Consider the following 27,308-nt stretch of genomic DNA (forward strand, 5'->3'; position numbering starts at 1 on the left):
TATGGGAAGCCAAAAGCTGAGTTGAAAACCTTTTAACATTAATTGTATTTTGAAGATTTGAACCGTTTATGAGAGAAAACCACTTCTTATTCCGGTACCCATGATCAGAATCTTCAGAAATGCATTTCTGACCTATAAATTTTATTTGAATGAAACAAGTATTACGATCTTATAGAATTATTATGATCTTAATCTGTAGTATTTTATATATTTTAAGCTTCTTTTATATTTTCTTTAGATTTTTTTAAAGATATAACATACAAATTTACTTCCATAACTACTATTATTGATATTTAAATTGATTTACTAATATATTAATTTTTATTTCTCATTCAGAACTCATGCTCTGTATTTGGATACCGTTCTGTAGTCCTTCTGCGGCAGATGCATCGATACTCATCACAGACCCTGTCGTCCTTTCCATCGCACACATAGGGTTCGTTTTCAGCCATCACAATCGATAGAAAGACTCCAAGGACCAAAAGCACCAGCCAGTTCATCTTACTTAAGGACTTCTCTTTAGCGACAGATCTTTAGAAAGCTTGTTAAGACTTCATCTCTACTTTAGAGTCTATTTAGACTAAGGCGTATCTAAAACTTTAAACATGTTTTATGCCTATTTACCGTGTAAAATTAAATGTTTACGAGCTTCTAAACTTTACCCTTTGCAAATTCTAGTTGGAGTCTGGAAAACAGTAAAACTCGAAAAAGAGAATGGCTTAAATGTTACAATATTTTTGAATTTTTTAATATGCAAATATTTTTCATAATTATTTAAGCTCATGTTTCGAAGAAGTGAATGTTCTTCAAACATTCTTTTCAAACTACCACAGATTTCTCAAGTTCATTGCCACAAAAGTTCGCCTCAAAGGTCGCCCAAAATCTCCCCCACACATCTGCTTCAAATTAAAAGATTCCAAGCGAAAGTCTTCAAACATGACTCATATGGGGGTTAGTCAAGACGATTTCCCAGCAAAATGCAAATGGCTTTCCGTTCCCCTTCTTTTCTCAAATTTGTATCCATTTGCCCCCAACTAAGGCATGTGACAAGAGCGTTAATTGAACTTTGCCTATATTATATTTGTTCGGAGTGAACTTTGCCATTGTCTAGACAAATTAAGAGCAGAGTCGAGCGAATGAAATTTATGTATGTCGCCCGGAGGCGTTGCGGTGAATAGTGTTTAATTGTTAGCTTTGGGGCCACGCGGCGTATGCGCAATGTCCCCCAATGTGCTTTAGAGGTTTTTTTTTGTAAATACATATGATGTGATAAGCGTCGTCAGTTTGTCTGGCAATGAGATCGCTGCCAGCTGGTGTTCCACTGTTCTTCGGCTCTTCTGTTCTGGGTGTGATGTCATAAGTCAACACCAGAGGAATCTATGCTATATGGTGATCGGATCGGGGATCGTTAATTAAAATTTCCAGCGAGTACTTCATTAGCATCGTCGTCAGCTGCCACGCGTTGCTCAGCTGCCGCGCTCCAATGCTTAATTAATAAATCAACGCGACACTTGCACTCCATCTTGCCGATGGCCGCATCTCTGATGATGATGATGAGGATGAGATGCTCGCCGAGATTGTTGCCATGCCCGGCCAGACAAATTGACGCGACATTCCAAGTCTGTGGGAGGGGAGTTGGTCGCTGGTGGTCACTGGTCAGTGGCTAATAAAAATGTTAAATATAGCTGCCTATCTGGCCGATGATGACATCTGTGCCATCAAAGCGGAAACGGAAACGATTCTAATCGCCAGCCACGGATCTTCGAGTGGGCCCTACTTGTCCACCAGTGGGCAGAGAGCTCTTAATTGAAGGCAGTACATTGACACATGAGAGCAAGCACTTCCTGGTAATCTCTTCGGTAATCTTCTTATCTCATCGCGTAACAGATTTTTGGTTTCTTTAATAATGAAATTATAATTTTTAGGAATGTATTTGGAACTGTACTATACAACATGTAAAAGATATTTTTAAGAACTGATATATTATCCAGTTTTTATCTTTAACTTTCTAGTACCCTCCTCTTAGCTCATTTTAATAACATATATACAAAATCTACAATATCCATCAATTGTTGCTTTATCCAACTAATAAAAACATTGATATCTAATGACAATCCATCACAGAGACAAATGACTTTTGTGCCCCGCAAATAGAGATCTCAGATTTGTCATAGTATAGTTTCAAAGGAATCGGAACTTAGTCATCTCTAATGGCATATGCATTACAGAATGTAGTTAATAACAAACCTAATCGAGCGAAAATAGCACAAGAGAGTGACTGGCGAATGTGATTATTTAATAATTGTGGCATATGCGCGGCAAAATAATTATACTACATCTACTTGTGTTCCACACGGAGTAAACAATAAGAAGCGTTGATAGAGCGGGCAAAGGCAAAACAATCACAATTAGAAAAATATGCAGTCAAAGTGTTAGCTAGTAAAAATTGCTAAATTGCAACTGGGCGCGCGTCGCGTTTTAGTTTTTTCAGTATTTCTAAAAATAAAGCGAAGCAAATAAATTTACATTTTTAATTGCAATTATCGCTGGCTATTGTTGTAGTTGCTCGCTGGCTACTGTTTGCCTTTGGCGTTTCGAACAATTAAGATGATTTATTAGCAGCGCATTTTTATGAGACGCAGTACAAAAGAAATGGAAATTAAATGGAAATTACTCAGATATATATATTTATGCTCTGCGGTGATCACATATACAAATTGATTTATCACATCTGTCGTTCGTTTCGATGTTATTTCGCCTGGCACATAATTACAATCAAGACAATTCCAGGCTGATTTCATAACCGGAGACGAAAGCTAATTGCCATTTTATGCTGTCACTGAAGACCGTCTCAGAGCATAAAGATCACAAAATTATTTGAATTTGAATGGATATTAAAAATGTTAATGAAAAAAGTCGTAAAAATTTCATAGAGCAAAATTAAAGAGGAAAATCGTAAAAACAAATTTAAACGACTATTGCCCGTCTGCGGTTCAAGAGCAGCTCCATTAACGAACTGCCCCACATCTATATGTGCTATATGTTATATGTGTTAATGGGCGGGGGCGTTACAGACTAAGGCACGACCAGGAAATGCAGATCCATCACATTGGTACCCGTGTGTCCAGTGAGCACATGGTGCTCGCCCTGCGCGAGATTCTTATAGAAGTTGTAGCTGTCGCAGTTTCGCAGCGTTTCGGCCAGTTCGTCGAGGGTGTGATCACCCAGATAGGACTCCACCACGCTGCTGTCTCCAATGGCTCCGGCTGCATCGGTGGGCCCGTCGATGCCATCGGTTCCGGCGCTCAGGAAGGTGCAATCCCTGATGGCCTCGTCGCGGTGCAGAGCCTGCGACATTAGGAGGGCCAAGTGCTGACTCCGGCCACCCAATCCCTGGCCAGTGACCTGGAAGAAAAGGGTTACATTAATGATTAATCTACATGTAAGTAGATTCTACAAACTTTAATGACCGGCTCGCCTCCGCAGATCAGAAACAGCGGCTTCTTGATGCTTAGGTGCTCTTCCAGGGCCCTTCTGAAGATTGGGTAACTCCTCTCCCCAAAGGCATAATTCTCCCTGAGCGCCGAGTCCCGTATGCCCTGCTGCTTGGCCTCCTGGATGCCGTGCAGCAATCTCTGATAGTCGCCAGCCACTTGAGCCACATCTCCCTGGACGGCGCAACTGAGCACACAGGGAATGTAGCCCAGTTTTTCGGCCTCTTGGGCGGCTGTAGAAGTGGCTATCACATTGCTGCCCACCACAAAGACCTTGTGCTCAGGCAACAATTGGTTAGCCGGCGCTTCTGGCACCTCAAACACCTGCTGCACCTCCGAGGAGAGCTCCTCCCACACCTGATGCTTTTTTAGAATGATTGATGGTGATTCTCCGGCCACGGGTTGGATGGTGGGACCACAGGCTATTAGCTCCAAAGGATCTCCGATGATGTCGCTGAGTACAAAGGTCACCAGAAGGCCTGCCTGGCCGGCAAACCTGGCCAAGCGACCGCCCTTGATGTCCGAACAGGCGATCCTCACAGCATTAATCTCCTGGATGCTGGCTCCTCGCTTCATCAGCTTATCCGCAATGCTGCGCTTATCCTCCAAGGTCAAAGGTGGTCGTGGCAAGGGCAAAAGTGCAGAGCCGCCGCCAGAGATGAAAACGAAGAGGATGTCCTGGGGTGTCATCTTCTCGGCCAGCTGCCTGATTTCCTGGGCAGCCTTGAGAGCAGCCTCATCCGGCAGATTGTTTGCTGCTCCTTCGTGGACAGTCAAACCAGATGCAATGGGCTGCTGGAACTGTTTTAGAGTGTTTACCGGGACACTGAGGACTCCGCCGGCTGAGCAGGCTCCCAGATCCTGATGCACCTTGTTGGCCATTGCCAGGACTGCTTTCCCGAATCCCACGATGTGGCAGGTCTTCCCGCTGATATCCTGCCGCTCTCCATCCAGTTTTATGGTGATATCCTTTGGGTTCTCACCGATTTGGGGCCTCAAATCAAACTTTTGGAAGTCGGCGAATATCTTCCCGGGATGCACTGCATCCACCGCCTGGACAAAGATCTGCCGCATTTGCTTCCAAGTCTCTCGCTTGGCCATTATGTAAGGTGATTCGGACACGGGCGATCCTAATCAGCGATGCTGAAATTCCAGTTTTACTTATCATTTTCAAAACAGCTGAAGATATTATATATTTATTAGTGCGACCTCAAGCGGAAAATCCAAAAACTCCAAAAAATGAGGGGTGTTCCAAAAATAATCAACAGTTTTTAAGTTTTTTAAATTTTATGGAAAGTTAAATATACTGCATTCCTACAACCATTTTTAAAATTCTGTACATTTTTTTTTGGAAAGTTATGAAATTATTAATATTTTAAGTCCTAACACATTTTCAGGAACCCCCCTACTATGTTAATGCTATGTGTCACAGGCTGACTGCTATATTATACTTACATGTAAGCTTAACAGAGTCTGTTAATTTAAAAGTATCTCGAAATAAATGTAACTGAAAATTGCAACACATAAAACCGGCAAAAATTAATTAAATTAGCTTAAATAGAGTGTAAGCAATTTTTAAGCCACATTGTGCAGCAGTATTTTCATACAAACGGACGTGTATGCAAATGTCTCCTTAAAGTTGCAAATTGTTTGATGAACGTAAATTAAGTAGTTTGTTGGCTAACCAATTAGCCTTAATAATTTGCCAATAAACGGGTTCATTGATTATTTTTGGTGTACACGAGTTGGGTTAGTTAATACTTCACTTTCACTTATTTATAAAATAGTTCAACCGTGAAAACTTTACTCCACGGAGGCAACTAGGCAAATTTTCACCTTTTTTACAAAATAGTATATTTTTTAATTGTGTGTTTTGCGTATTAGACAAACGTAATGAAAAAATTACATTCAAGACTTTTAAATAAGTGATACCTTCTTATTAAACTTAACAACAACAGATCACAAAATTAAAGTTTACTTTTTTTGTTAATATAAATTGTTAAAACTATAGAAGAGTTGTCGCGAGAACGTTAAAACTGCTTATGAAATTATTTAGTTCATGCCTTTTTCCGTGTAAAATGTTCAAAATTAAAAACTTCAGGGATTAAATATTTCGAATAGGCCTTTAAAATCGTAATTTGAAGGCATTCCTTTGCAATGTATTCCCCATCCAACCACGCGAACTTCGACTACTTTCGTTCTTGTTTGGCACCAATCGAACCCACCAGTTGACACCACCATTTGCCCCTGTGTGGGTGCTTACATATGTATGCCACCGGCTCAATCAGTTGCCAATAGAAAGATCGCTGCCTGCGATACCTGCTCCACTTAAATAGCAACCACTCTCGGTGGCCGGAACCCAGTTTACACACGGCAATAGAAGTACGAGTTTATGGGACATGAAGTCGACGGTGTGGCTCTCTTTGCTGAGTAAGTGGATCTAAAAACCTAAACAAATTAGGAGGTTATATTATTTCGAGTCTATCTAAACAGCTCTTCTCTGGAGTGCGAGTGCCAATCCGCTGGTGGGTCTTATAGATCCCGCCTGCAAAGTGGTTCGAGGAGAGTGTCCCCATGAAAATGTGTCCTTCTGGCTGTACTCCAAGTAAGTATTATAATAAAATAATATAAGATGTATAATAAAATTTCACTTTTTAATGTAGCTCAACCCGGAACAATCCCATACTGCTGGATCCCCTGGACCTCAATCCATGGGACTTCCAGCCGCCGCGGCCCCTCAAGATCCTCATCCATGGCTACACAGGCTACCGTGATTTTGCGCCCAATTCCTTCATCCGTCCCGTGCTCCTGGATAACGAGGATGTCTACGTGATCTCCATTGACTATGGACCGCTGGTGCGATATCCCTGCTACATCCAGGCGGTGCAGAATCTTCCCCTGGTGAGTCAGTGTCTGGCGCAGTTGATCAACAACCTGGTGGATCGTGCCATAGTGCCCAACGATCAAATCCACCTGATTGGCTTCAGTTTGGGTGGTCAGGTGGCTGGCCAGACGGCTAACTATCTCAAGCGGAAGCTGAAAAGGATCACGGGTCTAGATCCTGCCAAGCCTCTGTTTATCCTGGGCCCGGACTCTAGGAGGTTGGATGCGGGTGACGCGGAGTTTGTGGACGTCATCCATTCGGATGTCTTTGGTCGAGGAGTGCTGCGCGCCGCGGGTCATGTGGATTTCTATCCCAATTTTGGGGCCCAGCAACCCGGTTGCATGGAGGAGAATATGCAGGATCCTGGCAGCTGCAACCACGAGAGAGCTCCTCGCTTCTATGCTGAGTCTATAAATTCCACCGTGGGATTCTGGGGACGCTACTGTTCCGGCTGGTTGGTACATCTTCTTGGACTTTGTCCCACAACTGGAGCTCAGGCGCAAATGGGCTATCATGTTTCGCAGGAGCTCAGGGGTTCGTACTTCCTCAAGACCGGAAGTAGTCCGCCCTTTGCCCTGGGCAAACTGGAAGATGTGGACAATAGCCAGACCTTGGCCAAATTTCATCTCAACCTGGATAACAATGAGATCGACGATGACTATGAACCACAATTGTTGGAGGCGTTCCTTGAATTGGATGCGGTGAAAGTCATTGTCAAAATGGACGAGGATGACTTGGATAGACAATTGGACTGGGTCGATCGCGAGGAAGAGGAACCCTTGTCAAGAAATATTATTAAATAGGAGCTAACATAGAATATTAATTGTTAAAAACTGAATTATGGAAATAAAACGAAATTAAATTAATTGTAAAAAGATATTTGTTTGTTTCTTTTAATTTTGGTATTTAATTTTTCCGCTTAAAAGGTAGAATGTTATATAAAGAATATTATGGTTTATAGGGTGGGCCTTTATTAAATATAAAAACATAATTTTGATTTAAGTTTAGGTTACAACTCTACATAATATTAAGTAATCACTTGTATACATATAAAAAACGCTTAGGAACTTTGTTTATAATTTTTACTTTCCGGTATTAAAAGAGCTGTCTAACTAGTAAGAGGGTACCTAAAATTCATAATTATAAAAGAAATTTTAAAGCAGTTTTTTTTGTTTTTTCAAAAATTATTCTTATTAACCTTTATCGATATATCGTGGCGTTCTGTGTTCTGCTCTGATCTACTATAACATTTTCATTACCAATTTCTAACGCTTAACCCCACCCGCAGCGACCTTAACCCACTGTTCTCCACCCACCTTCTAACCACCGTTGGCCACCTTGACTTTTTATCACCTGCCAGTATTTTTTTCTTTTTATATGGGCCCTCATTTTCCATGCCATTTTCAATGTTAGGCCGTGCAAATTTAATAGAACTTGCGTTAGAACGCGAGCTTAGAGCAGTTTAGACTTTAGTCATGAGCAAATCTAGTACGGCGATCCTCCTCCTAATAATCTCCGGTTTTTGTAAAGGAGAAGAAGAGCTGCGAGGCTGGCTGCCAGAGTTTTGTGTTTTCGGCGAGCAAAAGTGTCCCAATTCGCGGATTTCCTTCTGGCTTTATACCAAGTGAGTGGATTTCGGTGGTAAAAATAAAATTGTAGTTGATTTTTGATATCCTTCAGCCAAACACGCGATGATCCCCATCAATTGGATCCTTTGAATCCGCAAAAGGAGCTCTTCGAGCCTCGTCTGCCATTAAAAATACTCATTCATGGTTTTATAGGAAATAGGAATTTGACACCCAACCTGGAGGTCAGAGATGTGCTCCTCCAAACTCAGCCAGTAAATGTGATATCGGTGGACTATGAGACTTTGGTGCGGTGGCCTTGTTATTATCCTTGGGCCGTGAATAATGCCCCCATTGTTTCCGAGTGTCTGGCCCAAATGATAAACAATCTAATCTCCGCTGGCATCAGTAGACGTGAGGATATCCACTTGATAGGCTTCAGTTTGGGTGCCCAAGTGGCTGGAATGGTGGCCAACTATGTGAGCCAACCTCTGGCCAGGATTACGGGTCTGGATCCAGCGGGTCCCGGTTTTATGATGCAATCTTCGCTGCAGCAAAAGCTGGATGCCAGCGATGCGGATTTCGTGGACATCATACACACCGATCCGTTCTTTTTCTCCATGCTGCCGCCCATGGGTCACGCGGATTTCTATCCCAATCTCGACCAGCTGAATCAGAGGGGATGCAGTTACATCAGCAACTGGAGATTCTACAATTGCAATCATTATAGGGCAGCCGTCTACTATGGAGAGTCCATAGTCTCGGGGAGGGGTTTTTGGGCGCAGCAGTGCGGCGGTTGGTTCGACTTCTTCTCGCAGCGTTGCAGCCATTACTCCAATATGCCCAACACTCAGATGGGCTACTTTGTTGCGGATAAGTATGATATTACCATGGTTTTTATATGTTTTTTTCTGACATATCCTTTTTATTTTTAGTGCCTCGGGGTCATATTTTCTCACCACCCACGAGGTTTCTCCATTTGCTAAAGGACCTCTTGTTGAAGTCGAATTTGATGTTTCGGAGTTTCGTAAATTGACGGAACTTGCATTAAGTTAAGATAGGAATGTCATTTATGGTTAAAGTTCTAGTTCTAGTTACATATATTTATTATACATACATATTACTACTTTTTACATTTTTTTACTAAAGTATTTTGTTAAAATTTTTTCAAAAGAGAATTAATTGAACAAAATTCCCTTTATGTAAAAAAAATGCTTGTTGTAACATTTTGTTGTACTAAAAAAATAGGGAATCGCTAATATTTATAGTAGCACAACTTAATATTGTATGTTCTATTTCTAAAGACTTTTTGTCTTGTACAGTTAAAAATGGGAAAAACATATTTTTAGTAGCTGGAATATTTTTTAAACCCTTGCACTAACTTCTCAGTTAGTATTAAAATACCAAAACAAAACAGAAAGCTTTCGAAGCTGAGCGAGCTTTTGTGCGCCGGTGCGAACTTTTTGGGCAGCCACAAAACGAAAGACTTCGGCAACGAACTCGACATTCAGTGGCTCGCCGGAGCGCAATCAAATCGCACGTGTACGCGACCTTCGAGGCGGAGAAAGCCTGGATCGACCCTATCGAATCCAATACAATACCATTCGGGAGACCGCGCGTGCCCGCAAAAATAAAAGAAGTGTGGTAAAACACAAAACTGAATCAATTTCTGTGCGGAGGCAGCCGGAATTATGCCTCGCCAGCTTGGTCGTCGTCTTGTTGTGCATTGAAATCGAAATCGGGTCCAATGACCAGCTCTTGAGCTGGTGCTTAAGAAAGAGTTTTGCACTTTGAGACGGTTGTGTCGCCGGTCAACGAGCAGGCCTTGACCCAAAGCCCACAAGAGTTCAGAGATTCCGCTTAACAAAACTAAATACAGTCCAGTTATATAATCGCACTGGCAATTGCAATTAAAAGTAGCGTGAATTTGCCAAAATATAAAAATAAAATACATAAACATGTGGCCAAAGTGTGTGAGGAAACCGAAAAGTGCAGACTTTTGGCTGCAGCTGCTCTGCGTGAGTTTTACACTCTTTCGCCTGGAATTCGCCGGTTCGTATGTGTTGTGCTAAAAGAAACCCAACGAGATAAACTCAAGTTAAACTTTTACTTTCGCCCTGCCTGGCACCTATTTTGTTAAATATTTTTGGTACCTTTCTTTTGGCCCTGTCATTGTGTCCGCTTTTTCTGTTTCTGTTGACACTTCAGATTGGCATCGTCTTAAATTTCGTTTTCAACTAGTTGCACAATATTTACCAACATTTTCTTCGACCTTGCCTCACATCTTGGTCAACAGCAATATAAATATCTTGAAAAGCCTCTCTACAAGTACCAAATTTATTTTGTAGGTGCTCATCCCACTCAAAAATGCTGCCTTGTCATGGTGTGACTTTTATTATCTCATGTAACCAAGTTAATTAATTGACCCCACTACTGTTTTAGACCGCCCTGGAAGCTCTTAAATTTTCGGCTGATTTATTATGTATTCATATTTTTATGCCCCAACACCTTGACACTCTTTGTAAACACTTTAGCGTGTATTTATAGCCTGCCTTTAATAAAAAGGGTCATACAGGGCGTATGCGCATTGCGGGGTGCGTGTCATTGTCAAGTTTTGAATTCAGATGGAATCAGAGGGCCACGGCAGTCATTTTATATAGAATGACAGTAATTTTGGAGGACTGCCATTAGGCCAGACTGCAGGTTAATGAACCCAAGCAATTATAGCCTTAAAGTAGGTCAACAGCAGTTAGTTTAAAGCCTGTAATAAAGCAATTTTTCAAGAATTTTTGTTTATAATTAGGCATTTATAATGAAATACAAGACGTGCAATATATTTTGCACCGTTCAAGCCAACACTTCAACGCCTTAAGGTTATGACACACAAATCTCGATATCGATTCGAAGTCAATTGGCCAATAATCACCAACGTAAAAGCCAGCCAAACAATGTCCATGACTCACGGCAAATAAAAAACACAAAAACCCACAAACAGAAAGAAAATACAAAGTTAAAAGCGAGCCAAAAGCGAGCCAACCCAAAATCATCTTTCACTTACCAGGCGATGAGTATTTCGTGTTTCGCGTCCAACTTTGTTTTTCACCTTCCGCATTCGACTTCTTCCGTTTTGGGTTTGATTTGTGTTAGTTGGACAGAGTTTTCCGGCCAACCCCGAAGTACCAAAATTTCCCCATGAAATTTTCCCGCCAAAAAAAGTATAAACAAACCCAAAAAAAAAAGACAGTCATTTAATTGGCATGCGTAATGGCCGAATGGAAAATGAAATGGTGAAAAGGGGTAGGAGGTGGGCTTACATAAGATGGGAAAAGCAGCTCACGAAGTCAGAGATAAACGATTGTGAAAAACAAATGAAAACAGACAAACTGAAGACAATTGAGGCATGACCGCGACCACAGCCCATTGCTAATTGAAGAGTGAAAAGAGCGGGTGGGGAATTATATGTTGTCTACAGGGAAAGAAAGGGGGATCTTAAGTCTTTATACAACTTAATTTTGAATACATAATTTTAAAAAAAATAGCCATATAAATTTATTTTTCATTAAATATTAAACTATAGGACTTGGAAAAGTGATCTTAAATCTAAATACAAACGAAAAAAAGGGATTGTAAATTTTAATCATATTTTTTGTCCTAAAAATTATAATGCATAATATTAAAAATTCATAGTTTCTTTAATGGCTTTTAAAAATTACATTTTTGTTGTCTGTATCTCGTACATCGGTGGGCGGTTGAGTGGCATTATGCTACGGCCTCTGATGTAAAACAACGCTTATTGCATGATTAATTTAACCAGCTGCTGGTCTTACAAGCACTTGTCATCGAAATCGGAGTGTAATAAGCCGTGCCGTGTTCACTGTGTCGCTGGGGTATACGATCATACATATGTGCCCTATAAGGCAGCCGATATCTTCGGGTATTTCCAGTGCCCACCCAACCGGCAAGAGTCTGCATCTGCAATAGTTTCCCAGACCGGTTGCATGACTCTCGGTTATCGTCTAACTACTAGTGCTACAACCACAAGTGGGCCAATTGCTGGTTAGCATTTTGGGCGCCACCAACTGAGTTGGTTGAAGGCCGATTCTCGATTTTTAATTTGGCCATTTGGATTCAAACCGCATTACGGCGACTTCTTACGCATGCGGTGAGCTCAACACGGCTGACGGAAAAAAAAGTTGGAACTAGTTCGAAAATTAAGCTTTTAATATACTTCTATATATATACTTCTATTTATCTTTTGGCGTTTCCTGTACAATCACAACAATGTTAGGATAAGTGATCTGTTATCTGTTTTTAGGTGGACTAAATTATACAAAGATATTTAAACAACCAACTAAACATTAGAAAATGTAAAACTACTTTTTATAAAACCTGTGTAGATTTTAAACCTTATAATACAGGATACTCAAATTCTAAAAAATATTTGGCATAGGATTTAAAGAACATTCAAAGATGATTATTATGGTGTAGAAGCCCAAGTAATTAAATAACATTAAAAATAAAACAATAGGTACTTGAAACAAATAAATTAAGCGTGAAATGGGTGATATACACAATAATTTAATGAAGAACCCGAGTAGCCTAACGACCCATGTGAAACCCACTCCCAACAATTGCGAATCCGAACCACTTGGCGCATATCTGTTCGCAGCCAACGAGCCCAAGTGTCAGATAAGCCGATCTCAAATGGGTTTTCCTACCCCCATGAAGCTCATAAATACGAATAAATTACGCATATTCATTCCGCATCCAGTTGCCAGATCGCAGCTCTAGTTATATCATGAGCAGCACGTTTTGTCAAAAATAAACCCAGTCGATTGCGGTGCAAATGGCAAACAAAGAGCAATGAGTAGTGAGTGAGCCACAATGTAGCGTCACTTCCGTTTTGGTCTGACTTTTACTTTCTGCAACTTGTGCAACTTTTGCAACTGCAACATGAATCGCATGACATTTGCGTCGTGCCAAATTGCAAGCATTCAATGTCGCTGCTAGGGGCTTATGTAATTAAATGCAATGTCGTAGAGCCCAAACTTGTTTGTCAACTAAAATCTTGAATCTTGAATTTTCAATCTCACATCCTCCATATATATGTACACAGCTGGCCAAAATGCGGGAGTTGTGGCTGCGGCGGTGGCGGCTGGACAAAATCAAACTCAGGTCTATGTGACTGATTCTTGCCTGCAAAAGCCCTACCGTTGTCCACATCCCAAGATACAGTTCTATCTGTATACGAGACGCACACAGGATCAGCCGGAATTCATCGATGTCCTGGATGCGAATGCTCTGTACTACACCCACTTCAATCCCGGTCATCCTACCAAGATTATCATCCATGGATTTGGAGGAGGTCGTACTTTAAGTCCTAGTCCCGATCTTCGAGAGGCCTACTTCAGTGTGGGCGAGTATAACATCATCATTGTGGACTATGCGGATGCCGTTAAGGAACCCTGTTTGAGTCAGATGGACTGGGCCCCTCGATTTGGCAGTTTGTGCATCTCCCAGCTGGTCAAATACCTCGCTAGACATCCCCGTGGAGTTCAACCGGATGATCTGCACTTTATCGGCTATAGTGTGGGTGCCCACATAGCCGGACTGGTGGCCAACTATCTGAAGCCCGAGGAGGGAAAGCTGGGCAGGATTACTGCGCTGGATCCAACGATATTCTTTTATGCGGGAGCAAACAACTCCAGGGATTTGGATACCACAGATGCCCACTTTGTTGATGTCGTCCATACAGGAGCAGGAATCCTTGGCCAATGGCACTCCAGTGGTCATGCGGATTTCTATGTCAACGGAGGCACCAGGCAGCCAGCTTGTGTGGGATCAGCCACTTTGTTTCGTGAGTATTACCAGATTTTTAATCATTTTATGGCCCAATTTCTCAATGTCATGTTAACTTATTTCGTTGATTTTAATTTCTTTATCGAAAGTCATATCTCAATATCACATTGGAGATTATGTACTATTTAAATTAGACGATTCTCCTTTCTCAGGTTTGCTAGGGTCTGCAAAAATGCTTTCTTTCTCTGACAGTTAACAAACAAAAACCTTAACCGGACATTGAGAAATTGACCTTGAAAATATCCATTTTAAAGTACCTAAACTAGCTTCTTACTTTATCTTTTATTTTAACTGTTTAATATTATTTACTGTTCTTTTAGAAACCTTGGCCTGTGATCACACGAAAGTCACGCCCTACTTTATAGAATCCATAACCACGACTCGGGGATTTTATGCGGGTCCTTGTCCCAACTTGTTTTCCTATCTGATAGGTTGGTGTGAGCCCAAGGACTCGGAATATGTGCTAATGGGAGAACACTGTTCACACAAGTGAGTATTATCGTAACTCCGGGTTTGTAGAATTTTCTTAAAATTTTTAATAATTGCCATAGAGCTCGAGGGAACTATTATGTGACCACCAATGCCAAGGCGCCCTTTGCTAGAGGGTTTCCCGGCAAAGGACGATCGAATGGAGAGTACCAGGGAGTACGGAGATAATGCTTTTAAACTCGGCCAAGTCGGAAAATGAATTTTACATTTATTTGTATCTGAATCGCTTGGAAAACCGCCTGAATTTATGCATCTTTTACACCGTAGCACTCATGTGATTTAGCTTGTTTCCTAATTGATACCTATTTATTTCATATTTTGTTGTTAGTTCTAAATACAGCCATTTTTCGTTGGGACTTGTACAAATAAATATTTAAGTCTTATGCTGAAACTTCTGTGGAATAAAAAACTCAATTTGTTTGGCATAATTTTTAACATGTTCGTTTTATTGAATTCCAAATACATTTCATTGGGTATAATTTTGTTCTTTTTTCATGACCTTCAAATATTCGGTATTCGTATAGCCGGATCTCATGCAAGAGGTTTGTATCATTATTTCGTTTAACCAAATTTAAGCTGTTTTTAAATAAGTACTGGGTTTCCTGTGTCTTGAGTCTCATTTACTCGTTTATATTTAGGAATATTTATTCGGTTTCTTTGTTAATGAGCATACACTGAAATATATAAGTAGGCGTTTATCTTAATTTGGTTTAGCTACCATACAAATTATACAACATGGGCGGGTGTTGCCAGAAAAGGGATCTCCGATTGTGTTTAATAATTTTAATTTTGATTTAATATTTTTTATATTTTGTATACAGAACTCTCAGTAAACACAAAGAATATTTTGTTTCTAATTATATACACGGTTTAAGTATAGCTGTAATATCATTACTACATCTGTTTTCAATATTTCAAAGGTTCTGTGGAGACAGCCCCTATATGATTTGAATATATTTATGATTTATGTTAATAGCATATATCTGTTTTGTATTTGTGCGCCTATATTTCTGTATGAAAGTGTATGCATTTTCTTAGCGTTTTGTAGTTTATTTCCACGCACAACATTTATGTTTGGCTAGTAGTTAAAATACCCTAGATGTAACCTGTTCTGGTGTGACTGACTGGTAATAGCAAAAACTGATGGTTTAACTCTATTAAAGTTGCGCTCGTTTAAGATTTAGTTATGCTTCGGTTTATTTGTGGCTTTATGTACACTTAAATTACTCACAAAAGCATTTAATGATGGCGTTCAACTACGAGATACACTTCATTTATTTACAAACTGTTATGTGAAGGGATTTTCGTTATTTTCATATCTTAGCAAGCAAAAGTTATAACCGTGGCTTTCTGGTTAACATATTTATGTCATTATTGTCCACACAGCCCCGAGAGCTTGAGTATCTCTCAAAAACGAAACAAATAATAGAAGAAAAATCAAATCCATAAGATTTTGTCTCTAATTTTGTAATCTCGCGATTAAAAGAGCCATACTCAATTGATAAAATGGTTTTATGTACAGAATGGTTTTTTAACTATTCTAATATTACACATACGCCCCAGTGGCCAACATTTTTAATTGCCTGCGCGAAGCATTCGTTTAAAAATTTGAGCCTATAATCAAATCAGTAAATAAATTATAATAATAGATGAATATAAATGGATTAACTATTAACTAGACTTACTTCACTAGGTATTGTCGCTCACACAAGCAGTATTGTTTTCTTCAATTGGAACCTTTATCCAAAAACATTTAAAATTGTAATATATATTAGCTATGTTAAAGTTGCTATACGAGTATTTGCGTGAGTATTTATTCGCTGCGCTGTACAAATTACGGTATTAGAATTGACTCTTTTAGTTAGAAAATGTTCACGTTTTTAATACATAGTGATTTAAATGTGAATAATTTAAATTACCTTTATATAGTTGTTTATTATACTTGTGGCTAGTTAAATACGTTTGGATAATATACAGACGATTAGAAATAATTTGTTGTAAAGTTGTATATTCAATTGAACAGTACGAAAGTAAGTGCGTCTAAATATGTTTGGTGTGTCAGATATTATTTAAGGTATTAAGTTAAATTATTAACTAAAATAATATTTAGAAAAGGTGCTATAAACTGAACAAAATAAGGAATAACAGTGCATTTTGTAAGTTAAATTTGTGCTCTTAAATCAAATATGGTGCATTAATTTATTAAATTATATTAAAATTACTTAACGCCGAATTTATTTACAGTCTACTAAATATTTCGAAAATGTTTAAATTTATTACTTTAGAGAGATTTAATAGGGTTAGTACAATAAGTTATTTAATTTTTTACAAAAAAATACAATTACTTTATGTTAAATAAAGTTTTCATAATAAATTAGAACATTTGAATTCCCAAGCCAAAAAGTTACTGCAGAAAAGGTTTAACCATCCATAACCATCAAAATTCTTAGGGACATATTTTAAAAAGTCAAATTAATTGAAAAATCTTTATTGTACAACATTTTTGGCAGGGAAACTCAAACTTGAGCCCTTTAAATATTAATTTAGGGTGTTCCTTTTGCTTATTATTATTTAAATGTAGTGAGCATATGAAGACCTAGTCTGAGGTTATATGCGCCTACGGCTAACTACTTTAGTGGTTTGTATTCAGTATCTATATCATGCCCTGCTCATGTAATTTTAAGCATACGGTGCATTAACTTGTAACTAAACAAATCAAACATAAACAATAGTTAGTTAACAGAACATTATTATGTCTCTTTGATTAGCTAGTACTTTTTAGGGTTATCATTCGTGCCGAACATCAACAATTGCTTGGGTTTGATTAAAATGTTCTCTTTACACGGAAGATAATATCATCAACGGTAATAAAACTTGCAGTTTGCAGTTCAACAACAATCTTTGGCTATATATATACGATTATACCGATTTAAATATAATTATTATAGGCTTTGTGTGGATTATGTGATGATATATGATATACACAAGTGTTGATTATTTTTCCAGTTCTTTCCCTATCTTGTGTTGCAGTTTCGATTTGGATTTCGGAGCTTGTAAATAGAAATTCGCGCAAGCGAGGCCTTAACAGTATATATGCTATATAGATCGATTAGGCCAGTTTGGGTCTATGTGGGCTAACGGTAATGTTAATGGCTATCGGTATTGCTGTGTAATGCATATGTAGTTTCTCTGTTAGGTACATAGTTTCATTGTGTTAGTGTGGCATGTGGAATCCCCTAATTCGCTGACAAATTCGTTACTCCTTAGTTAATATACTCATAAACTCCGAAAGGCTTTCAGGATCCTTCAGCGATGGAACTCAACAAATGGGTAGAGAGAAAAGGGGGGAAATCTTTAACGGCACACCAAGAACAAACAATAAACTTCAAACGATTTCCGACTACAACTAAAAGCTATGATATATATCAGTGACCCATTACTGCTGCTGTTGGTATCCCTGTGGATCGTAGGACGGCATTTGTCCTTGCGTGTATCCATACTGTCCCGGATCGGTAACGTCCCCGTAGGTCGGTGGGGCATCCTCCTCTGCAATCGGTGGTGCAACACCGCCGGCCATGGCAAAGGGATTGTTTGCCACGTGTCCTGTGGCGCCGTAGCCAATGGTATTCGACTGCTGCATTTGGCTCTGCTCATTGTACTCGGGGGCACCCTAAATTGCAAAAGGTTATGTGATAATTAATGGAACGATAACGGAATATTACTTCAAAAAACTTTTCAAGAAATAAGTACTAGAGAAGTTTCTGTAATAAAGGCAAAATGCAAAAGTAAAAGAAACTATAGTTTCCAATATATTAGAGCAAGGATAGAAAATATAATCAAAACTTCATATTAAATTTTTAAAATCATTTGGTCATAAATGAAATCTTTAAAAATATTTTAAGACATATAACCTCAAAAGTATTACACTTACAAAAGAGGTTTCCTTCATGTAGTCGCCCAACATGCCCGCCTGACTAGGATCCGTGTTGGTAATGGCACCTGGTGGTGGCGCCCACACCTTTTGCTCCTCTGCTGGAGGTTCCGCCCAGGGCTGCAGCTCCCCGGAAGCAAAGATACCATAGAAAGTACACCCAACCAAGTGAACACAGGCGGCCAGGGTAAACACTGTGGTCCAGCAGCCAGTGGGCTACGGTAAAAATAATAAAATAATATTTAGAAATAATATTATCCTTACTGGGGGATGTGAATTTCATATACAACAAGTTATGAGGTTAGGCAGTTATTTTTGCAACACCAGAAATATTTTATACTCTATGTGGATTTCACTTATAGTAATATAAAAGAAAGGAATTGACGTAGGATAAAAGCATTACAACTTTCCAAAATCTTCACTTACATTAGCTTGGATAAGTCCATCTAAAGCGTAGGGTACAATGATGCCAGCTAGTGTGCCAATACCGTTGGACAAACCCATCAAGATACTAGCATAGCGAGGAGCAATATCCAGATGATTGACATTATAGCCGGATATGGCAAAGCCACTGAAGGCCACGCCGCAGGTCAAGGCAAACATGGCTCCCGTCTGTAAAAGAGCTCTCTATAAAATCAGAAAGAATATGAAGAATTATTCAAGACCCACCGCCGTTGAGGAATGCGCCACGAACAGAAAAAACAAGCCCTCCATCCCAAAACCGCCGCAGTTGAAGAGCTTCCTCACATTGGTGGTGGACAGAATGCCATTCTTTCGCAGGTGATCCGCCAGCATGCCGCCAAAGGGAACTATCGTGGTCATGATCAAGTGGGGTAAAGAGCCCACGAAGCCCGCCTCCTCCACCTTAAAACCGAACTTGTGCTTGAGGAACGAGGATTGGAACAGCACCAGGAGGTAGAAGTTCCAGGAGCGGCAGAAGTTGGCCACAATGATGGCGTAGACCGGCATCGAACGCATCATCTCCCGCCAAGGAGTCGTTTTCAGGGATGGCATCGTCGGATGAGCAGACTCCCCGAGCGATTTCTCGATGTACTTCAGCTCGGGTATGCTGATGGCCGGATGTTTGCGAGGATTCTCGAAGCACAACCATATCCAGAACATGTACCAGATGATTCCGAATACCCCGTAGGCGTAGAAGGGTGCCTGATAGCCCACGGTATCCGCTAGGAGACCGGAAAGCGGAAGACCCACCACCACGCCGGCATAGGAACCGGAAAAGGCCAACGTCGCCAGTCGGGAGCGTTCCATGGGCGGCGCCCAGAAGCGCCAGATGCCATGACAAGCCGGATACGTAACGCCCTAAGGAAGAGATGTGGAAAAAATAGGTAACTCCATTAAAATTTAAAAGTATTTGGTAGTCTTTGTATAACGTTAATTCCTTGTCTTATTAAGAAATATTTAACACCCATTTAATCAAACTAATAAGCTTTTTTCTCAATAAAATGTAGAATATTTTCAAGATTTTAGATTATTTTTGTTGGATATATAATAAAAGTAAAAGAAAGTCCCCAAAAATATCATTTAAATTTAATAATAATTTGAAAAATGTTATTAAAGAGTTGTATGAAATTCAAAAATGATTATAGAAAATGCACTAAACCATAAAAAAATTTATTTTTACAATTTTAAAAGTTAAACAACTCTGTTAAGAAATATGAATGACATACAATAAAACGGTTAGCTACTGCCAAAATCGAATGAGCAAACATCCTTTTGACAAAGTATCCTTCTTGCCCTTCCGAGTCAAAGAAAAATAACATACTCCCCAGTCCCTTACACAAAGAAATCGCATTAAAATAAATGCTTTTGTTATTTTTCCCTTGCCCTGGTAGGACCCCCATCCCTTTGAGGGCTTAGGACATGTTTCCATTTCACATATTTGCTTTATCATAAAGCAAAATCTAACCCTCCCCATTTTCGCAACATCACGCAGCCGTAATCCCCGGCTTTGATCTGTGGCGAAATCGAATTTGGTAAGTTGGTTGGTTGGTTGGTTCGACGGGTTACGTACCTCGAAGAGTCCTTGCAGGACCCTCACGCAAATCACCACATGACCGTGCATCAGGGTCATGGCGAATGGCACGAAGAGATGCAGTGTGGCGGAGCTCACGATGGACAGGCCGAATATCTTGTTGGCCGGGAACTTGGAGGCGATGAAGCCGCCGGGAATCTGCGTCACCAGGTAGCCCCAGAAGAAGGACGAGTCCACATGGCTCTCCACGGCGACCGTCCAGTTCATGAATACAGTCTGCAAAAATCCGGAAATACATTTTGCGGGATGAGTGGCGCAGCTCAACAATCATTAAAAACCGCTGCAGGCATTTATTAACGAGCGTCAAGCCGGATTCACAGTTTCCAATGGGTTTCTATGCCTCTATGTGGGGGAAGTGGTGCTTTGTGGATGACTTTTGAGTGGGTGGATACCCACACACACCCCCTAATTGACAGCAGCTTCTCGGCAAACGAAGCGAATTTGATGGCTCCCTCTTCTATTTCTGCTCATTTAATGTTGACAATTTAATAAATTTAAATTGTATGACTTTGAGGAAGTGGATGTGACTTGAATTTAATAAGAGACAGTTAAAAACAAATTTAAAAATATATATTTCCTTTGAAAATCATTAAAAGAATTTACTTAAAATTCGATAAGATAAATTTCAATAAACTAACACACTAAGTGCTCTTGATTTTATATAAAGGAGTATTGGACTATAACAAACTTCTTTAAAATTTAAAAGTTAGTATTCTTAATAAGCAGTTCGACTTCATACATGTTAAGTGATGTAATTATAATAGATTAGAACTTTAAAATTCGGAAGAACTTGGCTCTGCTCATTGCCTGATATAATATTATTTTAGTAAGATACTTACCCCGTTGTGCTCTCCCTTGAGCTTGGCCGCCGACATGTTGCACCTCATCCCGAAGGCGATCATGAATCCCACGCAGGCCATGGTGGCGATGGTGTAGCGGGCCGGCATGCACGGACACTCCGCCTTGCAGTACTTGTCGATCTTCCGGAGCGGCGGGCGCTCGATCTCCTCGAAGGAGGCGGGCGAGTCGGGCCGGTCGTCGTCGTCGTCGTAGGCGTGGCCGCCGCCCGGTCCCCGGCCCTCCCGGTCGCCCCCCTCCATCTCCTCGTAGCCCCCATGACCTCCATGATAACCCTGCGATATCTCGAATTTCTCCATATTGGGCTTCAGGCTGAAAAAAAGAGATAAAATAGATAATCATTAAATTGAATCGGATTTACGAATTAATACTCAATGATATATAATCTATTTTTAAGAATTAAGGATTAATTTTTTTATTTTAATGTAAGTTTGTCTGAAGGTGTTGATAATTATTATAAAGAAACTTGGTATATTGAAAAAGCGCTTGATGATCAAAATATGATGACAAATAAGAATATGTCTTAAAAAAATAAATAAATATATATGTATCATTGTTAGCAATCATTTTAAAGGTATTAAAGGCAAAAAAGCTATAAAACATAGTACCTGAAATATATTCAATCTGTTGAGGCTTACAGAATTTATGCATTTTATGATATTTCCTCAAATCCCAAGCATTATCACCTGGGGCATAATTCATGCCAATTAAAGCGAATAGCAAGTTAAATCAACAGGTCAACGAGAGGGCGTGAAAACACAAACATTTTCGGCTTGTTAGCAGCAACAGCTGCCACTGCCCCTCACCCCAAAAATTCCGCCCATCGAAGGTGGTTGTTGTTTTTCCCAAGGGTCCCAAAGGAATTGCGGTGACCGAGGGGAGGAATTGCAGACAGAACTTCCGTCCTTGGTGTGGAATAAAATTCAATTTTATTAAGTGCAAGGCAGCAAGTATTTAAAGTTGATTGGACCAGGTAAAAATCCAGAATCGCATTTCAAGATTTGATTTCCCAGTTTAAACACAGTTAAAAGACCTTGTCAGCGACTGATTGATGGATGTTTGTTAGCTGATATCCTGGGCTGATAATCAGGGGTGACCTAACCACCTTCCAACCCCAGACCAAGCCATTAACTCGGGATAAGTGACACATCAACTGAGATATAGCCCCTTGCCATTTGGAATTTTTCTTCATAAATATCCAGACAAAGTCCCCATAAGTATGCAATACAAACTAATAAGCAGCCACCAGCCAAAAACAAGCCACTACAGTGGATATAACTTTGTCGTCGTCGAAGTCGCCGCCTGTCACATAACTCAACTGTCTGCCGCCAAAAGCTACCCTCGTCTGGTCACGCAGGATCCCCTGAACAAGACTAGAAAAAAACGGAGCCAAAGGAGCAACTTACGTCCTTCGACCAACTTGCGCCTTGACCGACTTTAAGGCTGACGCCAATTTTATGCGGCAATTCTTTTTTGCCCTTTGCAAAAAAGGGGAGCTGCGTTATGCCCGTCATTAGGTTCGTTACGAGCCAAAAGATGATTCGATTGTTTTTTCAACAAAATATCTAAGGGTCTTGGGAGATTAGGTGTTTCAGAATAAGTCTATGGAATATAAGTATCTTTTTCTATAACAAGTTTTGTATCGAAAATATGAAATTTAATTATAATTCAAACTTATTAACTACTTAAGGAATCGGAAGTTTAGGATATTTCATTGGAGAGGGGAAATCAACAATAAAGCTGTTTAAAAGTATGCAATAAAAAATTTTATGTTACGCAACTATTTTACTGCATACTTTTAGACATATTTATAAGAGATTTTAAAATCCTCCATTTCATTTTTTTAAATGTTTAACATTATTCATTTTAGAACATCTCATCTTCGCCTTCCTTGAATGGAACTGGATTTTTTTGACGTCTCGCCAAACTATCTTTGGCGCTAAAGTTCTTTCTTGATTGTCAGTAAAAATGTTGCAGACTTTTTGGCGCCGCTTAGATTAGGGATAACTGGCGCCACGAGCTAAAGGCTTTGACTTTAACGTGGCCACAAAAACGCGACCATTAGAAATGTAAATGGGGCACATCCACAGATCTATACAAATATATGTATTTGTGGTGTGTATTAGTTTGTTTGCCTTGACAACTGAGATGCTGCGGCATTGGGTGGGCGGGGAATATGCTGGATTGTCAGCGACACGACCGCGTCTTCAATGGCAATTCTAATTTCATTTTCACTGGCAAGGATAAAGGAACTCCTTGAGCACTCCCCCCAGATGAGGCATTTCAATTTCTTCGCGCCAAGTGCCACTCGAGAGCTTCAGCGGCAGGTCCTGTTGGCAGTTGGCAACGGAAACGGAAACGGCTCGTAAAAATCAATTTCATTTGCGTTAAACGATGCAGCAGCCCTTCGTCGGTATGCAACACATTCCTTAATGAAAGCGATGTGCCACCTATTGTTCCAATTTCTAATTTAGCGCCCAAGGTCCTTGAGAAATCAGGCGAGAGGTGTGGCCATAAAATTGCATACCTGGATCGCACACATCCCCCCTTTCATTGAGTGTTTGTCCAATATATACTGAAGAGAGTACGACTTTATTGTGTTTTGCCCGGGGAATTCGAAGGTGCCGGAGCTGAAGTTCCCGGACACGTGCTGCCAACGTGCCCAGAATTCCTGAGGCACCGGTGAGCTCCTTCGTCGGCATGCCAGCGCGTTCATTGTCACCACTACTGGCAAGTCCTAAAAGTCCTCCGAATCCTGGCCATCCCCCTTTAATGACTTGTTAAGCATGCCAATAATTTTACAACTTTCCGGGGGCGCGACACGTGCCCAAGTTTCGCGACGCCGGCTAGTCGGGAGTGCGTATCAATATCGGTGGGTACATATTTACTGCATTATCCTGGCATGGTCAAGTTCAGCCAACCACGAACATCGACCATCCTTGCGTTAAATTAAACTCGATTTTTTTGTTCTTTCTAAAGTCCATTTGATTGCAATCATATTTCATTCAAAGCATATTGCTCTTCGTCATCGGTGTACACTTATCAACAAAAAATATGTAATAGTATAGCAAAGTAAGGAAATGGTCATGGCTGTCTAAATCTCAAGCTTTTCAAATAAAATATACCGGGATGCCACTCAAATCATTATGGTTTAGAAATTACTTTTAAATAACGTTTTTGGTGTCTAAAAGAATGCAACAATATATTTTAAACTCAGAAGGACAATGAGTTTATTCAGAAAAAAACTATCCTAAACTATTCACTGCATTCTTTTAGACACCTAAAATGGTTTATTTTATAACATATTTTATAGGTAGGCTTTAACAATAAGAATAAAAATTTCAAAAAAATTTATAATTAAAGTAAAGTAAGATGGTTTTATCTAAAGTTTCTATGACATTCTTTTTTACAGCATACTTTTAAGCCCCTTTAAATTGATTCTAAAATTCTAATGGTTTTTCTGGCATTCGCAATAAGTACATTTTTTAGATTAATATTTTTATTAGGTATAATATTAACTAAAGAATTTGTTTTTAATGCTTTCTAGTAAAAACGAATTTTAAATTATATCATTTTAAGCCCAAACTAGTATTTTCTAAGACCAAAACCCCGCTGCTTAGTGTTGTGAGTCTGGGTATCATATCATATTCGACTCACCCGCCAAACACGCCCGTCGCCTTCTCCTTAAACGCCGTCAGACCCTTCATGGCGATGCTGTGGTCGTACCCCTGATTTTTGCCGACTCCTGTCCTGACTCCTCCCCTCTCTCCGGATCGCTGGGTCCTGTCTCGTCCTGTCTCGTCCTTCCGCCTAGGCCAACGTCAGTGCCTGTTGTGCTTCGCTGCCTTTTCCGCTGTTATCACTTGGGCGCATAAATATATTTTGTTGCCTACTTCACGGCGGATTGCCGTGTATATAAGCGTGGCGAATCGGCGGCGGTTAATTTCCGTGAAGCCAGCACAAATTTGATGACTCTATTTTCGGGTTGGCTCGTTCTGCTCAGCGGGGGATTTTCACTTGGTCGCCATGTAATTTCGATTTTCGTAGAGTTTGAGTTTGTGCATTTTCATTTACAGTGCCTGCGAAAGAGATTTTGTTCTGGTTATTAATGGGTCCAACAATTTGTGTTCTACTGCTGATAAGCAAAAGTCTCGTACAATTTCATCATTTTGCACATTTCTTGTAAGCCGCTTATGTTCATAAATTTGTTGGGATTTTTTGGGAAAAGTGGTGAAACGAATGAGGGGTAACTCTGAGCCGACAGAGCGTTTTGTAGATATTTCTGGGCTTGCGGAATATTTTGATTGCCTTTCATGCTTCATTTGGTGTGTGTATGAAATGTAAGCCTTCTTTTGGTTACCATAATCTTTGTTCAATAGGGCAAAAAAGTTTTACAAAATCTTATAAAAAAAAACAGGAAAAAAATGTTTAATTTGGAATTTTAATATTCGCTTAATCCAAATAATATAATTACAAACATTAAAATTAAAAATAAATTGTTAAAGATTGGCAACAAACAATTTTATTCAAGAATATAACTTCAAATAGATATTGAATAGGTAGCTAGAATATTTGTATTTCCTAATAGCTAGTAAAATACCATTTCATATGCTGGAGTTTTTAAATTGATAGCACATATCATTTTTTTTTATTATGACAAATATTTGGTCTTGGGTCTAAATTCCTAAATTATTCTATTTGAATATCTTCCCCAAAAGAATGTTGTACTTCTGACCTTTGGCCACAACGCCTACTTACATGCCACACCAGAGTTACGTAATCCATATCGTAGTGGTGGCCGATTATGTAATCGTCCTTTAGTTGGAACTCAAGCACAGTTATTTTTGGTAGTTAACTTGGCTTTTATTATTAGGCAACAAAATTCGTTAAGTTTTTTAAACTATTTTGTTGGTTGTTGGTTAGGATATCACAAATAAGGTACACAGATAACAGATTATATAGCTTGATTATACACTACGCGATACGCTGAAAGTAGGATAGTAAAATGATTTGAAACTATGTATTATGAAAAAAGTAATAAATGATTTTCAGAATTTAAAGTCTCTTTTGAACCTTACATTTTCTGAGCAACACTCGCCCCGCAAAATAAAAATAAAATAGGAGAAACCTAAAACTTTGTATAAACCAATTAAAAACTTAGGATGTGGGACGACAACATCCAGACAGAGTTTGACCACGAGACCGGCGGCAGGTTGTCTGTAAAAAAAACCGACGACGACGAGGACGATGGCGATCCGAATCCAACTCTGTCTGAAGACTGTGTGACATCCAGTTCCAAATCAGCCACGAGGTAGACCTCCAGCCCAAGATCGGCGGAGGACAGGACAGGTGGCGGTGGAACTTGGATACATAAGCTGCCATCTCAGTTCTGGAAAGTATCATTTCTATATACGTATATATGATATATGTACGGTGGGGAAAACTAGTGAAGAGGTGGGGAAAGAGAGAGGGGGGTGGGAGGAGCGTAGTATATACACTGGAAATTTTCAACCACTGGAATGTACGAGTTTTTCTTTTCAAGGGTATTACGAGGCGTAGTCACAGAAACGTAGTTTTTTCTAGATTTTAGCTATAGACCAGCACTTTCTCGAATCACTCTTTATAAACACACTATTATTAAGTTATTTTCCACCATATATGCTTATTTATTAATTGATTTTAGATATATTTGAGATGTATTTTCCCAGCTATATACCCGCAGCTCCAGGCTCGCTTTTTGGCCTCAGCAGGACAACGCACGAAGTGAAACTAAAAGCGCCCGCATTCGCCTTTCTTTTCTGCCCAGATGGATGTCCTGCCAGCGGATTATGCTCCTCCGCAGCATAATCAAGGCATCTGCACCCTTCGCACTCGATGTGGTGAAAAGCTCGCCGCGACGAATCCCTTTGCGCAGGCCCAAGAATCCTTCGGCGGTCCTTCGTCCTTCGGCATTGGTCGACGGCGGATGGCAACAGTAGCCGCTGAGTTTTGGGGCCACGGTGGGGGAATCACCGCACCACCTGGCCAAAAAGGACCAATCACAGCGTGCCTGGTACATGGGAATGTGCCACCTCCTTTGGGTTGGCATGCGAATCTCAGTCGTGCGTGAAATGCTATTAACATGTTGCCAGGCCATTTTCCATTGTTTTTCACCCGGCACACAGACGTCCTGCGT

General features: G+C 40.0%; 6 protein-coding genes across 7 annotated transcripts; 3 read left to right on the forward strand and 3 right to left on the reverse strand.

Annotated features, from left to right (window-relative positions):
* Positions 1-320: 320 nt before the first annotated feature.
* On the reverse strand, positions 321-731 carry LOC108013151 (uncharacterized). Its single transcript, XM_070997768.1, has one exon. It carries the CDS (start codon positions 498-500, stop codon positions 333-335), a length of 168 nt encoding a protein of 55 aa, XP_070853869.1. The 5' UTR covers positions 501-731; the 3' UTR covers positions 321-332.
* Positions 732-2,659: 1,928 nt separating this feature from the next.
* LOC108021645 (glycerate kinase) lies at positions 2,660-4,676 on the reverse strand. The gene is made up of 2 exons (XM_017090455.4): positions 3,462-4,676; positions 2,660-3,405 (listed from the first exon to the last, which is right to left on the reverse strand). Exons 1-2 carry the CDS (start codon positions 4,593-4,595, stop codon positions 3,076-3,078), a joined length of 1,464 nt encoding a protein of 487 aa, XP_016945944.3. The 5' UTR covers positions 4,596-4,676; the 3' UTR covers positions 2,660-3,075.
* Positions 4,677-5,609: 933 nt separating this feature from the next.
* On the forward strand, positions 5,610-7,217 carry LOC108009810 (pancreatic triacylglycerol lipase). Its single transcript, XM_017074491.4, has 3 exons — positions 5,610-5,924; positions 5,988-6,099; positions 6,158-7,217. Exons 1-3 carry the CDS (start codon positions 5,894-5,896, stop codon positions 7,179-7,181), a joined length of 1,167 nt encoding a protein of 388 aa, XP_016929980.3. The 5' UTR covers positions 5,610-5,893; the 3' UTR covers positions 7,182-7,217.
* Positions 7,218-7,853: 636 nt separating this feature from the next.
* On the forward strand, positions 7,854-8,999 carry LOC108005490 (inactive pancreatic lipase-related protein 1). The gene is made up of 3 exons (XM_017068823.3): positions 7,854-8,002; positions 8,059-8,820; positions 8,879-8,999. The coding sequence occupies exons 1-3, from the start codon at positions 7,854-7,856 to the stop codon at positions 8,997-8,999; spliced, it is 1,032 nt and encodes a 343-aa protein (XP_016924312.3).
* A 461-nt stretch (positions 9,000-9,460) lies between these two features.
* Positions 9,461-15,631, forward strand: LOC108005835 (phospholipase A1 member A). Its single transcript, XM_017069181.4, has 4 exons — positions 9,461-9,995; positions 13,060-13,800; positions 14,123-14,291; positions 14,354-15,631. Exons 1-4 carry the CDS (start codon positions 9,902-9,904, stop codon positions 14,457-14,459), a joined length of 1,110 nt encoding a protein of 369 aa, XP_016924670.2. The 5' UTR covers positions 9,461-9,901; the 3' UTR covers positions 14,460-15,631.
* On the reverse strand, positions 14,706-26,949 carry VGlut (Vesicular glutamate transporter). 2 transcript variants are annotated; one of them, XM_036820449.3, is made up of 9 exons: positions 26,850-26,949; positions 25,892-26,119; positions 24,791-25,212; positions 21,115-21,445; positions 20,255-20,491; positions 18,892-19,542; positions 18,649-18,834; positions 18,223-18,438; positions 14,706-17,961 (listed from the first exon to the last, which is right to left on the reverse strand). In XM_036820449.3, exons 3-9 carry the CDS (start codon positions 24,838-24,840, stop codon positions 17,728-17,730), a joined length of 1,905 nt encoding a protein of 634 aa, XP_036676344.2. In that variant the 5' UTR covers positions 24,841-25,212; positions 25,892-26,119; positions 26,850-26,949; the 3' UTR covers positions 14,706-17,727. The 2 variants fall into 2 exon arrangements, with proteins under 2 accessions (XP_036676344.2, XP_016924425.3); XM_017068936.4 differs by lacking the exon at positions 26,850-26,949 and adding an exon at positions 26,212-26,422.
* Between the last annotated feature and the right edge of the window lie 359 nt (positions 26,950-27,308).

The sequence above is a fragment of the Drosophila suzukii genome, chromosome 2L (assembly GCF_043229965.1).
Source record: "Drosophila suzukii chromosome 2L, CBGP_Dsuzu_IsoJpt1.0, whole genome shotgun sequence".
In the NCBI taxonomy this organism is placed as follows: Eukaryota; Metazoa; Arthropoda; class Insecta; order Diptera; family Drosophilidae; genus Drosophila; species Drosophila suzukii.